General features: G+C 34.1%; 1 protein-coding gene across 1 annotated transcript; it reads left to right on the plus strand.

Moving 5' to 3' along the window:
- Positions 1 to 165: 165 nt before the first annotated feature.
- On the plus strand, positions 166 to 6,667 carry LOC107831862 (uncharacterized). The gene is made up of 5 exons (XM_016659659.2): positions 166 to 864; positions 1,636 to 1,753; positions 2,983 to 3,335; positions 4,238 to 4,336; positions 5,039 to 6,667. Exons 1-5 carry the CDS (start codon positions 278 to 280, stop codon positions 6,219 to 6,221), a joined length of 2,340 nt encoding a protein of 779 aa, XP_016515145.1. The 5' UTR covers positions 166 to 277; the 3' UTR covers positions 6,222 to 6,667.
- The last annotated feature ends 6,377 nt before the right edge of the window (positions 6,668 to 13,044 follow it).

The following is a 13,044-nucleotide window of genomic DNA, read 5'->3' on the forward strand; positions in this document are numbered from 1 at the left end:
GGTAAGCATATTTGAAAATCGATAACCCATAAGCACCCCTGCTAAAATAAGAAGTGTGTGAACCCGTTATTTATGGCCAACTCATAATAAAAAGGAAAAAAAAAACATGGATGTTAAAATTTACACAGGTAAAATTACGAGTACGTGAACACAAGTAATCGAAAGCTTTTAAGGTAAAAGCAAAGTTCTGTTCACTTATTAGTTATTACAAGGGTTTTAAGGTTTCCCTCCTACTTCAATGTCAGTAGTGAGGGTTTAACAATACAAACAAACGACCATGGTTCTCTCTCGTCTTCTCCTCAGGCGCTTATCTTCCTCCTATAAACCCTATCTTATCGCTACCCTCTCACAAACAAAACTCTTCACTTCAGATTCCACACCCAACCCCACCACCCCCTCTAAACCTTCTTCTCTATCAGCTCGCATGAGCTTCGTATTCGACCAAATTGACGCCATTGAAAAAGAACGGGCGGAAAAGGACCAAACCCTTCAACGTATTCGGGCCTGGCGTGAATCCAAAAAGCCCAAAGACCAAAGCCAAGAGCCGGTAGGTCCAAGCTCGGACTTTTCTGATGTGGGGTCATCGGAAATGGAGAAGAATGATGGGTTAGGTGGTGGTGGCGGGTTGATGAGTAAGAAGGTGGAATTGGTGCATCCGTGGCCCGAGTGGATCGAGTTAATGGAGCGTTTAGTTCAGCAGAATTACTTTGATCATAAGAGAAAAGATGAGGATAAATTGATTGAGGATTTGGGGTTTAATGTAGCTGAGGTTGCTGAAGATGAGGGTTTTGATTTTACTAGGGATTGGAAGACTGTTCAGACTGCTGCTCTTAATTTTGGCAAAGATCGTTTCGATATATTGAGGTCTGCTTTTTGAATAAAGAACGCTTTTTAAATCATTTTTTGTCCCATTTTTGCATGCTGAACTTTTGGCAATTAGATGAATTCAATTGAGCTGCATTGTACTTGTTGCCATAGTATTGACTGGCCATAGTCGTGAAGCTTAGAAATGATGGTATTCATATTTTCCCTTTATTTCAAGTTTACCTTAGGTAGCTATGTTAGTAATTTAATTGACTCTTACTATTGAGGAGTTCTTGCTCTCTTCTTATATTACTATACTGTGAGAAGTACTTCTAAAGTTTTGATAGATCAATGAGATCCATAATTATACATAGTGGGAAGCAGAGGGGGAAATGGGGGACGGGATTACTAGATGGGGAATCGATTCCTTACATGTTGGAGGTTTAGGCAGCCCACCAAGTGACCCACCGTGAGTTTTCACTATTCTTTCAAAAGCATTTGATATGGTAATTAACCAGAGTAGATTGTTTTGTTTATTGTCCAAAAGGAAGCGATGACTTTTTATTTGATTACCATCACCTTTTGTCGCCCTGCCTACGCTTGAACTCAGCAGGTATTGAGGTGACATCTCCTCCAAATTAGGGCTCTAGGCTTTAGCTGTTTGTTAAAGGACAATGAAGTGAGACCTTTCAGTGACATTTTTCAGCTCTGTGTTGCCAGATTTAAAGGCAAAATTTGAAGTAAAGAATTAGGGAGTGATTATAAAGAGTGCCACGATGTTCTAGTGTCAAACAATAACTCTTGATGCATAGAGTGATTAATTGATTTCAGGTCATTGTCGAGACAGGATCTCCAAATTTTGGTTGGTTATGGATGTCCTAGTGCAGACAAGAAGGTGGTTTTTTCTGCCAAGTTATTGAGGAAACACGTCCATCTGGACGAAGGAGATGTAAGTTTTTGATTCTTTGTCGTAAAAATGTTTTTCATGCCTTATCAGAAGTTCTGTTATTGATTCTTTATGGAAATCTGTTTTTTTTTCATTCCCATTTTCTTGTATTTACTTCTTGTTGTGCGCTCAATTTAATTTTCTTGCTATATGTGAAGTCTTGATAGGATTTGGCATGTGATGGAGGAAGTTCACAGTTCTTGTCATTTCGTGCATTTGCTGAAAAACATTTTCTATTTTAATCTTCTTCTTATTGAAATGCTTTAAGATCTCCTCTTGGTACATTGCTTTCAGAAAGTGATAAAACTTTATACTTTGCAGCACCAGATTTTGTTGTTGAATATTAAACTTCTATAGTTTTTAGAAAGCAGCAGGCTCTAGCTGTCACCCGTAATACTTTGTAAGCAGCCTATGGAGTGGCAATATACATGAAAAAAGTATATACGTTAAAGGCATAATTTACTAAACAATAGTGTTCATTCTTGAGGGGTTCACACTATTTAATATAGTATTGTAGTAGGCATAGGTCTTGAATTTGAGTTTCATTGCCTTCTTCCATCAAAACATCTCCACGTTCTTGGCCCATGACACGAGGGGGTTGTTTTTTCCCCTAAAGTAAATAACTATATTAATATGGGAATGTTCCGTGTACAAGCAATATACCAGAAGGTAGAGAGCCTCTATCGAAAATGGTTCTCTAAGAAACACCCAATTTTCTATACAATAGGAACCTCATGGCTGCACCCAAAAGAAACTAGAAACAAGAGGTTATTCCTCAAATGTGCAAGGGCGTTTTCTGCCATATCAAAGGCTCTTCTATTAACTAAATAAAAGCATTCATTTTCTAGCAGATTAAGCTTTTATACCAGGCGGTTACTCAAGTCAACATTATATTAGCTTAAGATTTGTAAAGAAAAATCAAGTTTTTCACTTGACTCACATATAAAGATGGTTTCAGATTAGCTGAATTATTGGTAATGTTTGTCTTGGACTTGGGAGTGCTTGACATTGCATTCTTTAAGCATCTGAAGATTGCCACCCGATTAGGACATAACATGGCATGAATCAGTGTGAGGAAGCTTTAAAAAGGCTAAAGTAGGTGAACATTATTCTTTCGCAAGGTGAATATTCACTAATGATGAATTCATGATTTATTGAGCTTACTATGGATCTGGGCATTTGCTATCTGTATTTTTCAATGACCAATCCAACTTATCGCATGATTGTATCAGGTTTGCAGTTCTTGCAATTTGAGGAGTTCTTGTGAAAGGGCATATTTACTTACCAATAAGGAGGATGAAGCAAGGACAATTGATGTCATGCGTGTCCTACTGACTTATGGTTTCGATGCAATTAATGGATCCGTTGTTAATGAGAGCCTTACGAAGAAGAAATCTGTGAAGACTGTTGTTCGTAAATTGCTTCACGAAGTAGTCAAGTTGAGTGCTGTTCCAATAGATCCAAATCTTCCACCTCCAATTTTTAAAAAATCACCTCCAAAGGTGAAGCAGCCACCTCCCCCTCCGAAGAAACGAGTAGGACGTGACGACATTGAGATGAAAAAAGGAGATTGGCTGTGTCCAAAGTAGGTTTCATTTCTTTTCTTCTGCACTAAGTCTGCTATCATGGTCAAAGGTGAAAAGCGTTAAAAAGCGCTCCTGGTCTATCAGGGCTTTAAGCGCAATAAACATGTGGGTTTTAATTAAAAAGGCGCAACGAAGAAAAAGGCAAAAACGTGTATTTAAGACGAAAAAGAATAATAACTTCATTCATAATGATTTCCTTAACAATTAATGTATCTTTTTGCCAATCATATTTATTGTTTAGTACCACTCTATTCAAGATGGAACTTATCAACAATGAGGTACATGCCTTAGTGTCTTGCCTACATTGGAGCGCATCCTAAGTGAAGCAATGAGCTTCTCTGAGCTCCAGGGCTAAAGCGCGCCTCAAATGAGCCTTTGACAATCTTCTTTGGAAATCCACAAAGCAATGCAAGACTTCACCTAGAATGGGATTAACTGCATGGTGATAAATTGTTTATCATCTTTCTTAGTTCAATCTTTACCATTGTAGTTGATCCTGTAGTTTAGGTTGTTATGAACTTTTTTCTCAACAACAGGTTGTTATGAACTTCTAGAGTCGGGAAGAAAAAAATTGAACATAATTTGTCAAATCTGGAGTTGATACATTCAGTGTTGTTAAAGACTCACTTAAAGCGCGCTTAAGTCCTAAAGCTCGGTAAAGCCCAGGTTGTGCGTTTCACCTTGCATAATTGGCGCTTTAGGGTAGGTGTGAAGGTGCTAAGGCGCGTGGCACCTTCACCCATGAGTTCTGTCTTTAAGTGTTTTTTTCCTTCATTGACGCTTTTCTTCGCTAAGCCCACACTTTAATTGCACTTTGCTCTTAAAGCTCCAATAAACTTTAGCGCTTTTTTGCGTTTTTCGCTACTCTGGATACATTGCTAACAGCAAGCTACACTGTCAGGTGTGACTTCATGAATTTCGCGAAGAATACCATATGCTTACAATGTGATGCCAACCGGCCAAAGAGACAGCTGCTTCCAGGAGAGTGGGAATGTCCCCAGTATGTCCTCTACTTGCCTTTTCTTATTAAATCTTCCTATTTTTCATCTGACATGAGTATATTGTTGAATTCTGCAGCAATATGTTAAATTAGGCAGGCGTTTATTTTTGCTGTATTTATTTAAGCACCCTCCACTTCCAACCAAGAGGTTGTGAGATCGAGTCACCCCAAGAGCAAGGTGGGGAGTTCTTGGAGGGAGGGAGCTGAGGGTCTATCGGAAAGAGCCTCTCTACTCCAGGGTAGGGGTAAGGTCTGCGTACACACTACCCTTCCCAGACCCCACTAGTGGGATTATACTGGGTTGTTGTTGTTGTTGTTTAAGCACCGTAATAAATAATAATAGATGCCTAGGTTGAGGCTTGAATCTAGTAGCAGTGGCTACTTTAGCAAGTTCATCCAGATGAGGAGGACATCTAAGAAGCAACTTTAGTCGTCTCTTCATTGTACAACTGCTAATCTCCTTTCTGCCTGGACCAAGCTGCAAATTCTGTTTATGATTGCATGAATGCCCGGGTTAAACTTATACATTTGTTTACATGCTCGTTGAAGTTAGCTGATATCTATTTGTGTGAGTGTTTGGGAAAACTTTGTTGAAGGACTTTTTTTACCTGAAGCTTTCACTTTCTAATATATTTCTTGTATAATTGTTTACCCTTTTTGTGGCAATGACAAAAATGGTTATTTCGTTTTATCAATTGGCAGGTGCAATTTCTTGAATTATAGGAGAAATGTGGTGTGTTTTCATTGTGAATGCAAGCGCCCGGCTGATGACTATATGGTCACTCAACAGCAGGAGAGGCAACATGGCCCTAGGATGCAGATGGACAAGGTATCTCGCCGGCAAGATGTTTCTAATGCATGGAATTTTGATTTTGATGATGATGAATCAGATGGCGCGGACGTTGCTACCTTCGAGTATGCAGATTCTCAGAAATTGGATGAAGGTTTTCCCTTAGATAGGCGAGAACAAAGAGATACTTCTAGGGACAATGAAGATGGTTTCTACAAGAGCAGCAGGCCTCCAAAAGGTTATGAAACTGAATACCCTGCACCTGGGAAACCAGGGGTAGGATTTAACGATTTTGATGATGAAGACGACGACGACGTTGACAGTTATGAGATAGAGAGTAATGGAACAAACAGAAGTTCTCGAATAGATTTCTCGGATATTGAGGTCAACTCCGAATCTGAAGACATTGATAATGCTGATAGCACTTTGCCTGTTGGTGGTAGGAACAGTTCCCTCACAAGTGATGCACATTTGAGATCGAGACATCAGAAAGGGGCTTTTCGTGGTTCTGAGGATGCTGAAGTGGATTTTGACACAGATGATGACCTTCCAATTAAAACTAATGGGAAATCTAATCAGGTTTCTTATTCTAAACCAAGATCTAGGAACAAAGGTGCCATGAGTTTTGTCTCAGAGGACGATGGCCTCAGCTCTGACTCCGATGATGAGGATTTCACAAGTCGGCAGAATAAAGGGAATAAATGGGGATCAAGAAGGGATTTTGGAAGGAGAAGCAGCTCCTATAGTGAAGATGAGCCCTCCTCTGACTTGGAGAGCAACAATGGTAGGTCATTTAACAAAAATAGACAAAGAGGTGGTAAGGCAGGTCAAAATGGCAGATGGGACTCATCCGAAGGTCGTGGTGATAGGATAAGAGACAAAAGAACCTCTTTTAAGGATAACTTAAAAAGAACTTCCAGAGACTCACGTGGCAGCAGCAGGAGAAGCCAAGATAATGGATATAATGATTACAAAAGCCGTGGGCGTGAAGAATCTTATAAACAGCAACGAGGAAGAAGCAGTAATTATGGTGATCGCTCAGATAGTTACTTAGACGATGAAAGACATAGAAGGCCTAGAATAAATGTGCGATAAGTCCCAACATACAGCTTATCATTTCAAGAGTTGGTTGGCTGCAGGAATAGCACTGCGGGTCTCCCGAGTGTGGAAAATGGGATTCATTTCCTCTTCACAAAGGGCTTTCCAGAAGTCAGAAACAGCATGCCAACTTCTGAATAACCATCGTCACGTCAGCTTTGAGAGCTAGAAGCTTCTTACACTAAGAGATGAGCTACAAGGAAGTGTTTCAGTGACTGTGTGTATACGAAGTTGATTGGCAGAAGCTTCATACACATAAGCTAACCAGGAACAAGTAATGATAACTTCCTTGTACGCTTGACCTGCAAAGCTGCAGTATCCTCAATCTTCTTTCATTTAGTTCAGTTGATGATAAGATCTACGCGTTGTAACTATAGACAGTTTTTCTGTAAACAATAATTTGCTAACTATTGATATAATGATATTAGTCCCCGTTGTTCCTATGCAGAGAGTATCCACCAGAATTACATCTGATTAATGCAATTCTTAGCTATCTGGTTGCCTAAGTCCTATGATATCTTTCATAAGCAATTTTCTTCAAAAAATATAATATACTATCTATCTATCTATCTATACTATATTAAAAGCACAAAAATCCTTAACGAAATATTGTTCGCCTTTTTTTATCCTTTTTAAAATAATGTGCACACTAGATAAAACAGTCATTTAATTACCTCCCTAAAATTTAGGACTTTTAAATCAACTAAAATTTTGATTATTAAATCTTTTTCCTTATTTGAGTTATGTAAGAATTCCTAATATTTAGGAATTTAGAGTTATACTTTGATTTAGTTGTCCAACTAACTTACATTCAAGTGACCATATTTTATTTACCAATGCCATATAACCATATTTTACTTGGCAACGCCATATCTTTTAAGATAAGAAAATTGCTTTTGTTGTCTAAATAAAAGTTATACCTCTTTTAGTTTTGATACAAAGCTGAAAAGCTTTTGAGTCTATATGAACATATACGAATTCTATGTACCGAGGTTTTAAAAAAGATATTTTTACCATATTAAAAACAAACATATAAATATAAAAGAAAAAATATTAAGAATAAGACTCAACCTGAGAACATGTTTTTAAACTTTCAATTCTTTTATTATAATAAAAGTAACTTTATTTTATTCCTACATAAAATATTTATTTTAGAATCTTGACAAATTAAATAAAATTTTATTTATTATTCTTCATGAAAATGGAAAATCGATTCTACTTATAATCTAGAGTCATAATAAATATAATGTTTACTAAAGCTTCATCTAAATTAGAAAAATTAATCTTTAAATATGTAATTATCTACTATATACCACGTATTTTCTATGTCGAGCAAGTTTTTAGACTTTTAATCTCTTTTATTATAAAAAGTAGCTTACTTTTATTTTTCTACGTAAAATATTTGTTTTTAGGATCTTGATTATAAATTAATTTTCAAAAAGTTACCATAAATTTTAAAGCTTCATTATTTTTTTGTAGCCATAAATTGATATTTGTAATTAATAAAAAAATGATGTTAATTATTTCCTTGTATTGGTGATCTTAGGAATGCACTTGATCTCCCTTTCAAAAATTTCTAAATTATTATTTAATGTTCCATACTTTAACATATTAAAAAAATTATTTAATTAATATGATTGGATGACGATCTAAGAAAATTTGTGTAAAGAACAGCTGAACAGATAAGAATATGTACCGAGGTTACAAAAAATAATTTTTACCATGTTAAAAATAGACATAAATATCAAAGAAAAAAAAAAGAATAAGATTCAAGATGTGAAAAGAAAAAAATCAGAATTGTTTTAAACTTTAAATCTCTTTTGTTATAAAAAAGTAACTTTAATTTATTTCCTACATAAAATATTTATTTTAGAATCTTGACAAATTAAATCAAATTTTATTTATTATTCTTCATGGAAATGAAAAACTGACTGTACTTATAATCTATAGTAATAATAAATACATTGTTTACTACCTTCCTTTCGATGAGAAAAATCAATCTTTATATATGCAATTCTCTACCATATACCACATATTTCCTATGTTCAGCAAGTTTTTAAACTTTTAATCTCTTTTGTTATAAAAAGTAGCTTACCTCCATTTTTTTACGTAAAATATTTGTTTCAGAATCTTGATGATAAATTAATTTTCAAAATAATATCAGTAATTTTAAAGGTTCATTATTTATTTGTAGCCATTATTTGATATCTTTAATTATAAAAATATTGTTAATTATTTCCTTTTATGGTGATCTTAGGAATGCACTAGATCTCTTTTTCAAATATTTAAGTTATTATTTAATGTTCCAACTTTAACATATTAAGAAAATTATTCAATTAATATGATTGGAAGATGTAAGAAAATTTGTGTAAAGAACAATTCCTCAAGACTGGCCTAATTTGGTGACAAGGGTATTTTTTTTTTTTTTTGAGGAATTGAAATACTTATTATTAATACTAAGAACTAGTCACATTACATGACATAGATATGCCACTTACGGCATTATGATTGCCAAGTTCAGCCAACTTAGTATATATATTATCCGAAAGTAGTCTGACATAGGAAGTTCCACCTCTATCTGCCAAAAACTGAGTTTCAACAAAGGGAGGAGGAAAGAGCAAAAATCTTGACTTGGTTTAGGTTGGACTGCTTGGAAGCTTCCTTCGCTAAAAGGTGCGACACTTGGTTTGCTTCCCTAAAATTATGCCTGGCCGTCACCTTCTCCAGTTGGAGCATCAACCACCTGCAATCACGAATAATGGTATTATACGTTGGATAACCATGATCAAGGCATTTGAGTACATCAGTTGAGTCTGTTTCGATTTCCAAGGGTTTCAGCTGGAGATCCCATACGAGGTGACAAGGGTATTATGAAAAATTGCTAAGTTATTATTTAATGTTCCAACTTTAACATATTAAAAAAATTCAATTAATATGATTGAATGAAGATTTAAGAAAATTTGTGTAAAAAACAGTTTTCTCAAGACTGGCCTAATTCGATGACTAGAGTTTTATGAAAAATTGCTTTATTTAATAGATTAGAATTTGAATTAATATATTTTGGGATGTAGCAGTGCATCTACTAGATAAACGATCAGGAAACAAGTATTATTTATAAAAATACTTAGTGTCATTGGTTTAAAATTGGTAGCCCAAACTTATGTTACTCGCATTCTAAAGAAATGTTAGGCTAGATATAACAACATAACATATTTGTATCTCATATAATAAAATATTTATAATTACAATTATTATTTAATTAATTCAACTAAATTCATCATTTTTGAATATTCAGAAGAACTCAACTATTTTTTCAATATATACATTAATTTTTTTTTGTATATATTTTATACTGATTGACGTGAAATACACGTGCAACGCACATACCCTAAAGCTAGTATTATATTAAAAGCACGAAGGTCCTTAGTGAAATGTCGCTCGCCTTTTTTACCCTTAAAAATAGAGTTCACATTGAACAAAATAGTCTTTTATAATTATTTTTCTAATATTTAAGACTTTAAAATAAACTAAAATTTATTATTAAATCTTTCCTTATTTGAACTATGTAAAAAGACTTAATATCTAGGACTTTAAAATTCATTAAGATTTGATCTTCTATAAATTAATACTTCCTTATATTAATATAACTATAATACCTTCTATATTAATTTTTTAATACTTAATACTTGAACTCAACTTTTATATAAAAGAATTTATTAGTTTTGAAATTTAGGGAAATATCCCTGAAATCCTAGGTGAGTAAATAAATGATTGAATACGTCCAAGATTTTAACGTAAATAAAGAAGTCAACTAATAATAGGATTTTAATGCAAATGATTCTAGGATTCTATAATCTTTTTCTAGAAATTCTAGGAATGCATTATTTATCTTTTCTCATCATGAAAATTCTATTGGAGAATTAAAATATCTTTTATCTTCAACTGTTTCATAATATTGTTGCTTTTTTATACTTAATTGCACGATTTTATCATACATTCTAAATTTTTATCTCGATCAATATTTTCATAGTTACATAAAAAGTTTCTTTCCAATACTTTTATTAAGTAATGTCCTTAGGGATGAGTGGTTTAACATCACTTTTCTAACACTACTTAATCACAATAGTTTAAATTTAATATATAGATATGCATGCAAATTTTGTACATATATATACTATTGTTTCAGATTTCTTACAGTTGAAAATACAATTTTTTAACATAAAAATTGATGTTGATTATGACTACCACCACAACAACAATATACTCAATGTAATCTGACATTATAGAGTCTGAATATTGATCATGATCACATGTATTGCAATATGTTAGAGGGAACACAGAAAGATATTAGTTATTTTTTATTTATTTATAAACCTAATAGATAAATAGTTTAAAAGGTGGCATTCATATAGTTTTAGTGAATTTCAATAATATGTGAATTGTTCAATAAGTATTTGGGGGCTTTTGTGATATAAGATTTATTTCAAATAGCATTCATCATTTTTAAAGACTAAAAGTTTTTTATTAATTATTTTTATAACTCAAGCATATTTTTTAATGATATTTATGTGATTTTAGAAAAATGTATATTCAATGATAAAAGTGCACGCACAACGCGCACGAAGACTCTTAGCGAAATATTACTCATCCTTTTAATCCTTTAAATATAAAGTTTACACGGAAAAATAGTCATTTAATGAATTTCTTAATATTTATATATTGAAATCAACTAAAAAATTTTTTATTAAAACTTCCATTTTTAGGAAGTCCTAATATTTTGGATATTAATATTAACTAAAACTTTTCATATATAATTTAAAGTACTAATATTTGAATTACTTTATAGGAATTCAAATTTCTAGGTTTTTAATGTCTTAACACTAAGCATTAGATTTGGACTCAAGTCACTAAAGGAAGAAATTGAAGTACTACTTACTATTTTTTTTAACGAAAAGAACTACTACTATTTATTCTTCTTTTTATTTTTGGATCCAATACTATTGATTATTCTAAAAGTGAAGCTAGACGAGGAATTCGAGTTAAAATAAGCCAATATACGATAAATAAGAGAACTAATTTCTATTTATTAATAATCAAGAGCCTTCTAATAGGTAGAAATACTGTGAATTCATTAGTGATATGAAATATTTATTTTAACAACAAAAACTCCAACCAAACAAATAGTTTCTCTATACCAGAAATTACATTATTGGTAAATAATGATGGACGACTACAACTACAAATTTATTAGTATTGAAATTGCACTAATCCGATGGGTGGGGACTCAGACCATTTTCCCGTGATGATGGGGTTGCATCAGGGGTTGGTACTCAGCCTTTCTTTGTTTGCTCTGGTGATGGATGTACTGACATGCCACATCCAAGGGGAGGGGTCGTGGTGCATGCTATTTGCATATGATATTGTATTGATTGACGAGTCGCGAGACAGTGTGAATGCAAAATTAGAGGTATGGAGGCAGACCCTGGAACCTAAAGGTTTCAAGTTGAGCATGATCAAGACAGAATACTTGGAGTGTAAGTTCATCGGCGAGACTCAAGGAGAGGAAGGGGAGGTGAGGCTAGACTCGCAGGTCATCCCTAGGAGAGGGAGTTTTAAGTACCTTGGGTCTATTATTGAGGGGGATGTGGAGATTGATGAAGATGTCGCACATCGTATTGGGGCAGGATGGATGAAATGGAGACTCACTTTCATTATTTTGTGTGACAAGAAGGTGCCACCGAAACTTAAGGGTAAGTTTTACAGAGTGGTAGTCAGACCAACGATGTTGTATGGGGCTGAGTGTTGGTTGTTTTTATTCTATTTTTATATGGCTTCTTGGTACTGTCTCTTCTTATCTATATTTTTATTAATGTGGTGTTTATGCTTTCCTAAGCCGAGGGTCTATTGGAAACAACCTCTCTATCCTCACAAGGTAGGGGTAAGGTCTGCGTACACACTACCCTCTCCCGACTCCACTGTGTGGGATATTACTAGGTATGTTATTATTGTTGTTGTTGTTGAAATTGCACTAATCCTCAAACTCACAAAGTTTACTAGCAAAATAATTTGGTTTCGACTGTCTAAATTTGATTGGTGAAATTATATTTTTTTTAATATTTGAAGTCACTAAATTTTATTTGACAAAAAAAAGGGAGAAGCAGAAAAAAGAATTAGATCCTTTTTTACTTCATGATTTAGACCATTAAGCATGTCATTAGTATAAAGGATAATTGCCTAACTCACAAAGTTAAAACCCTAAATCAAAATTATTCAAAGTCCAAGTCGCAAAATAAATTGGTATGGATGAGATAATATTTATATAACTTTTTAAGATTTATTAACTCTGTCGGATCAATCACATTTGACACCTAAGGAAAGAAAATTATGTCACGCCCCAAACCTGAAGAGGCGTGGCCGGCACCCGGTACCATACTCGGCCCGAGCGTACCACTTTGTAACTGTGAACTCTAGAGGGGTAACCCTCAACCTAGGCCGATGAGGCCATATTCTGAATCATCTGAAAATATCGTCTCTCTCATCTAAGGGGTAAAAATATCCAAAACTCATATATATATATATATATATATATATATATATATATATATATATATATATATATATATATATATATATATATGTGTGTGTGTGTGTGTGTGTGTGTGTGTGTGTGTGTGTGTGTGTGTGTGTGTGTGTGTGTGTGTGTGTGTGTGTGTGTGTGTGTGTGTGTGTGTGTGTGTGTGTGTGTGTGTGTGAGAGATAGTTGAACCGTATCATGGTCGGGAAAGTGGCCTCGACCTACCCATCAAACCTGTATATATAA

The sequence above is a fragment of the Nicotiana tabacum genome, chromosome 19, assembly GCF_000715075.1.
Source record: "Nicotiana tabacum cultivar K326 chromosome 19, ASM71507v2, whole genome shotgun sequence".
In the NCBI taxonomy this organism is placed as follows: domain Eukaryota; kingdom Viridiplantae; phylum Streptophyta; class Magnoliopsida; order Solanales; family Solanaceae; genus Nicotiana; species Nicotiana tabacum.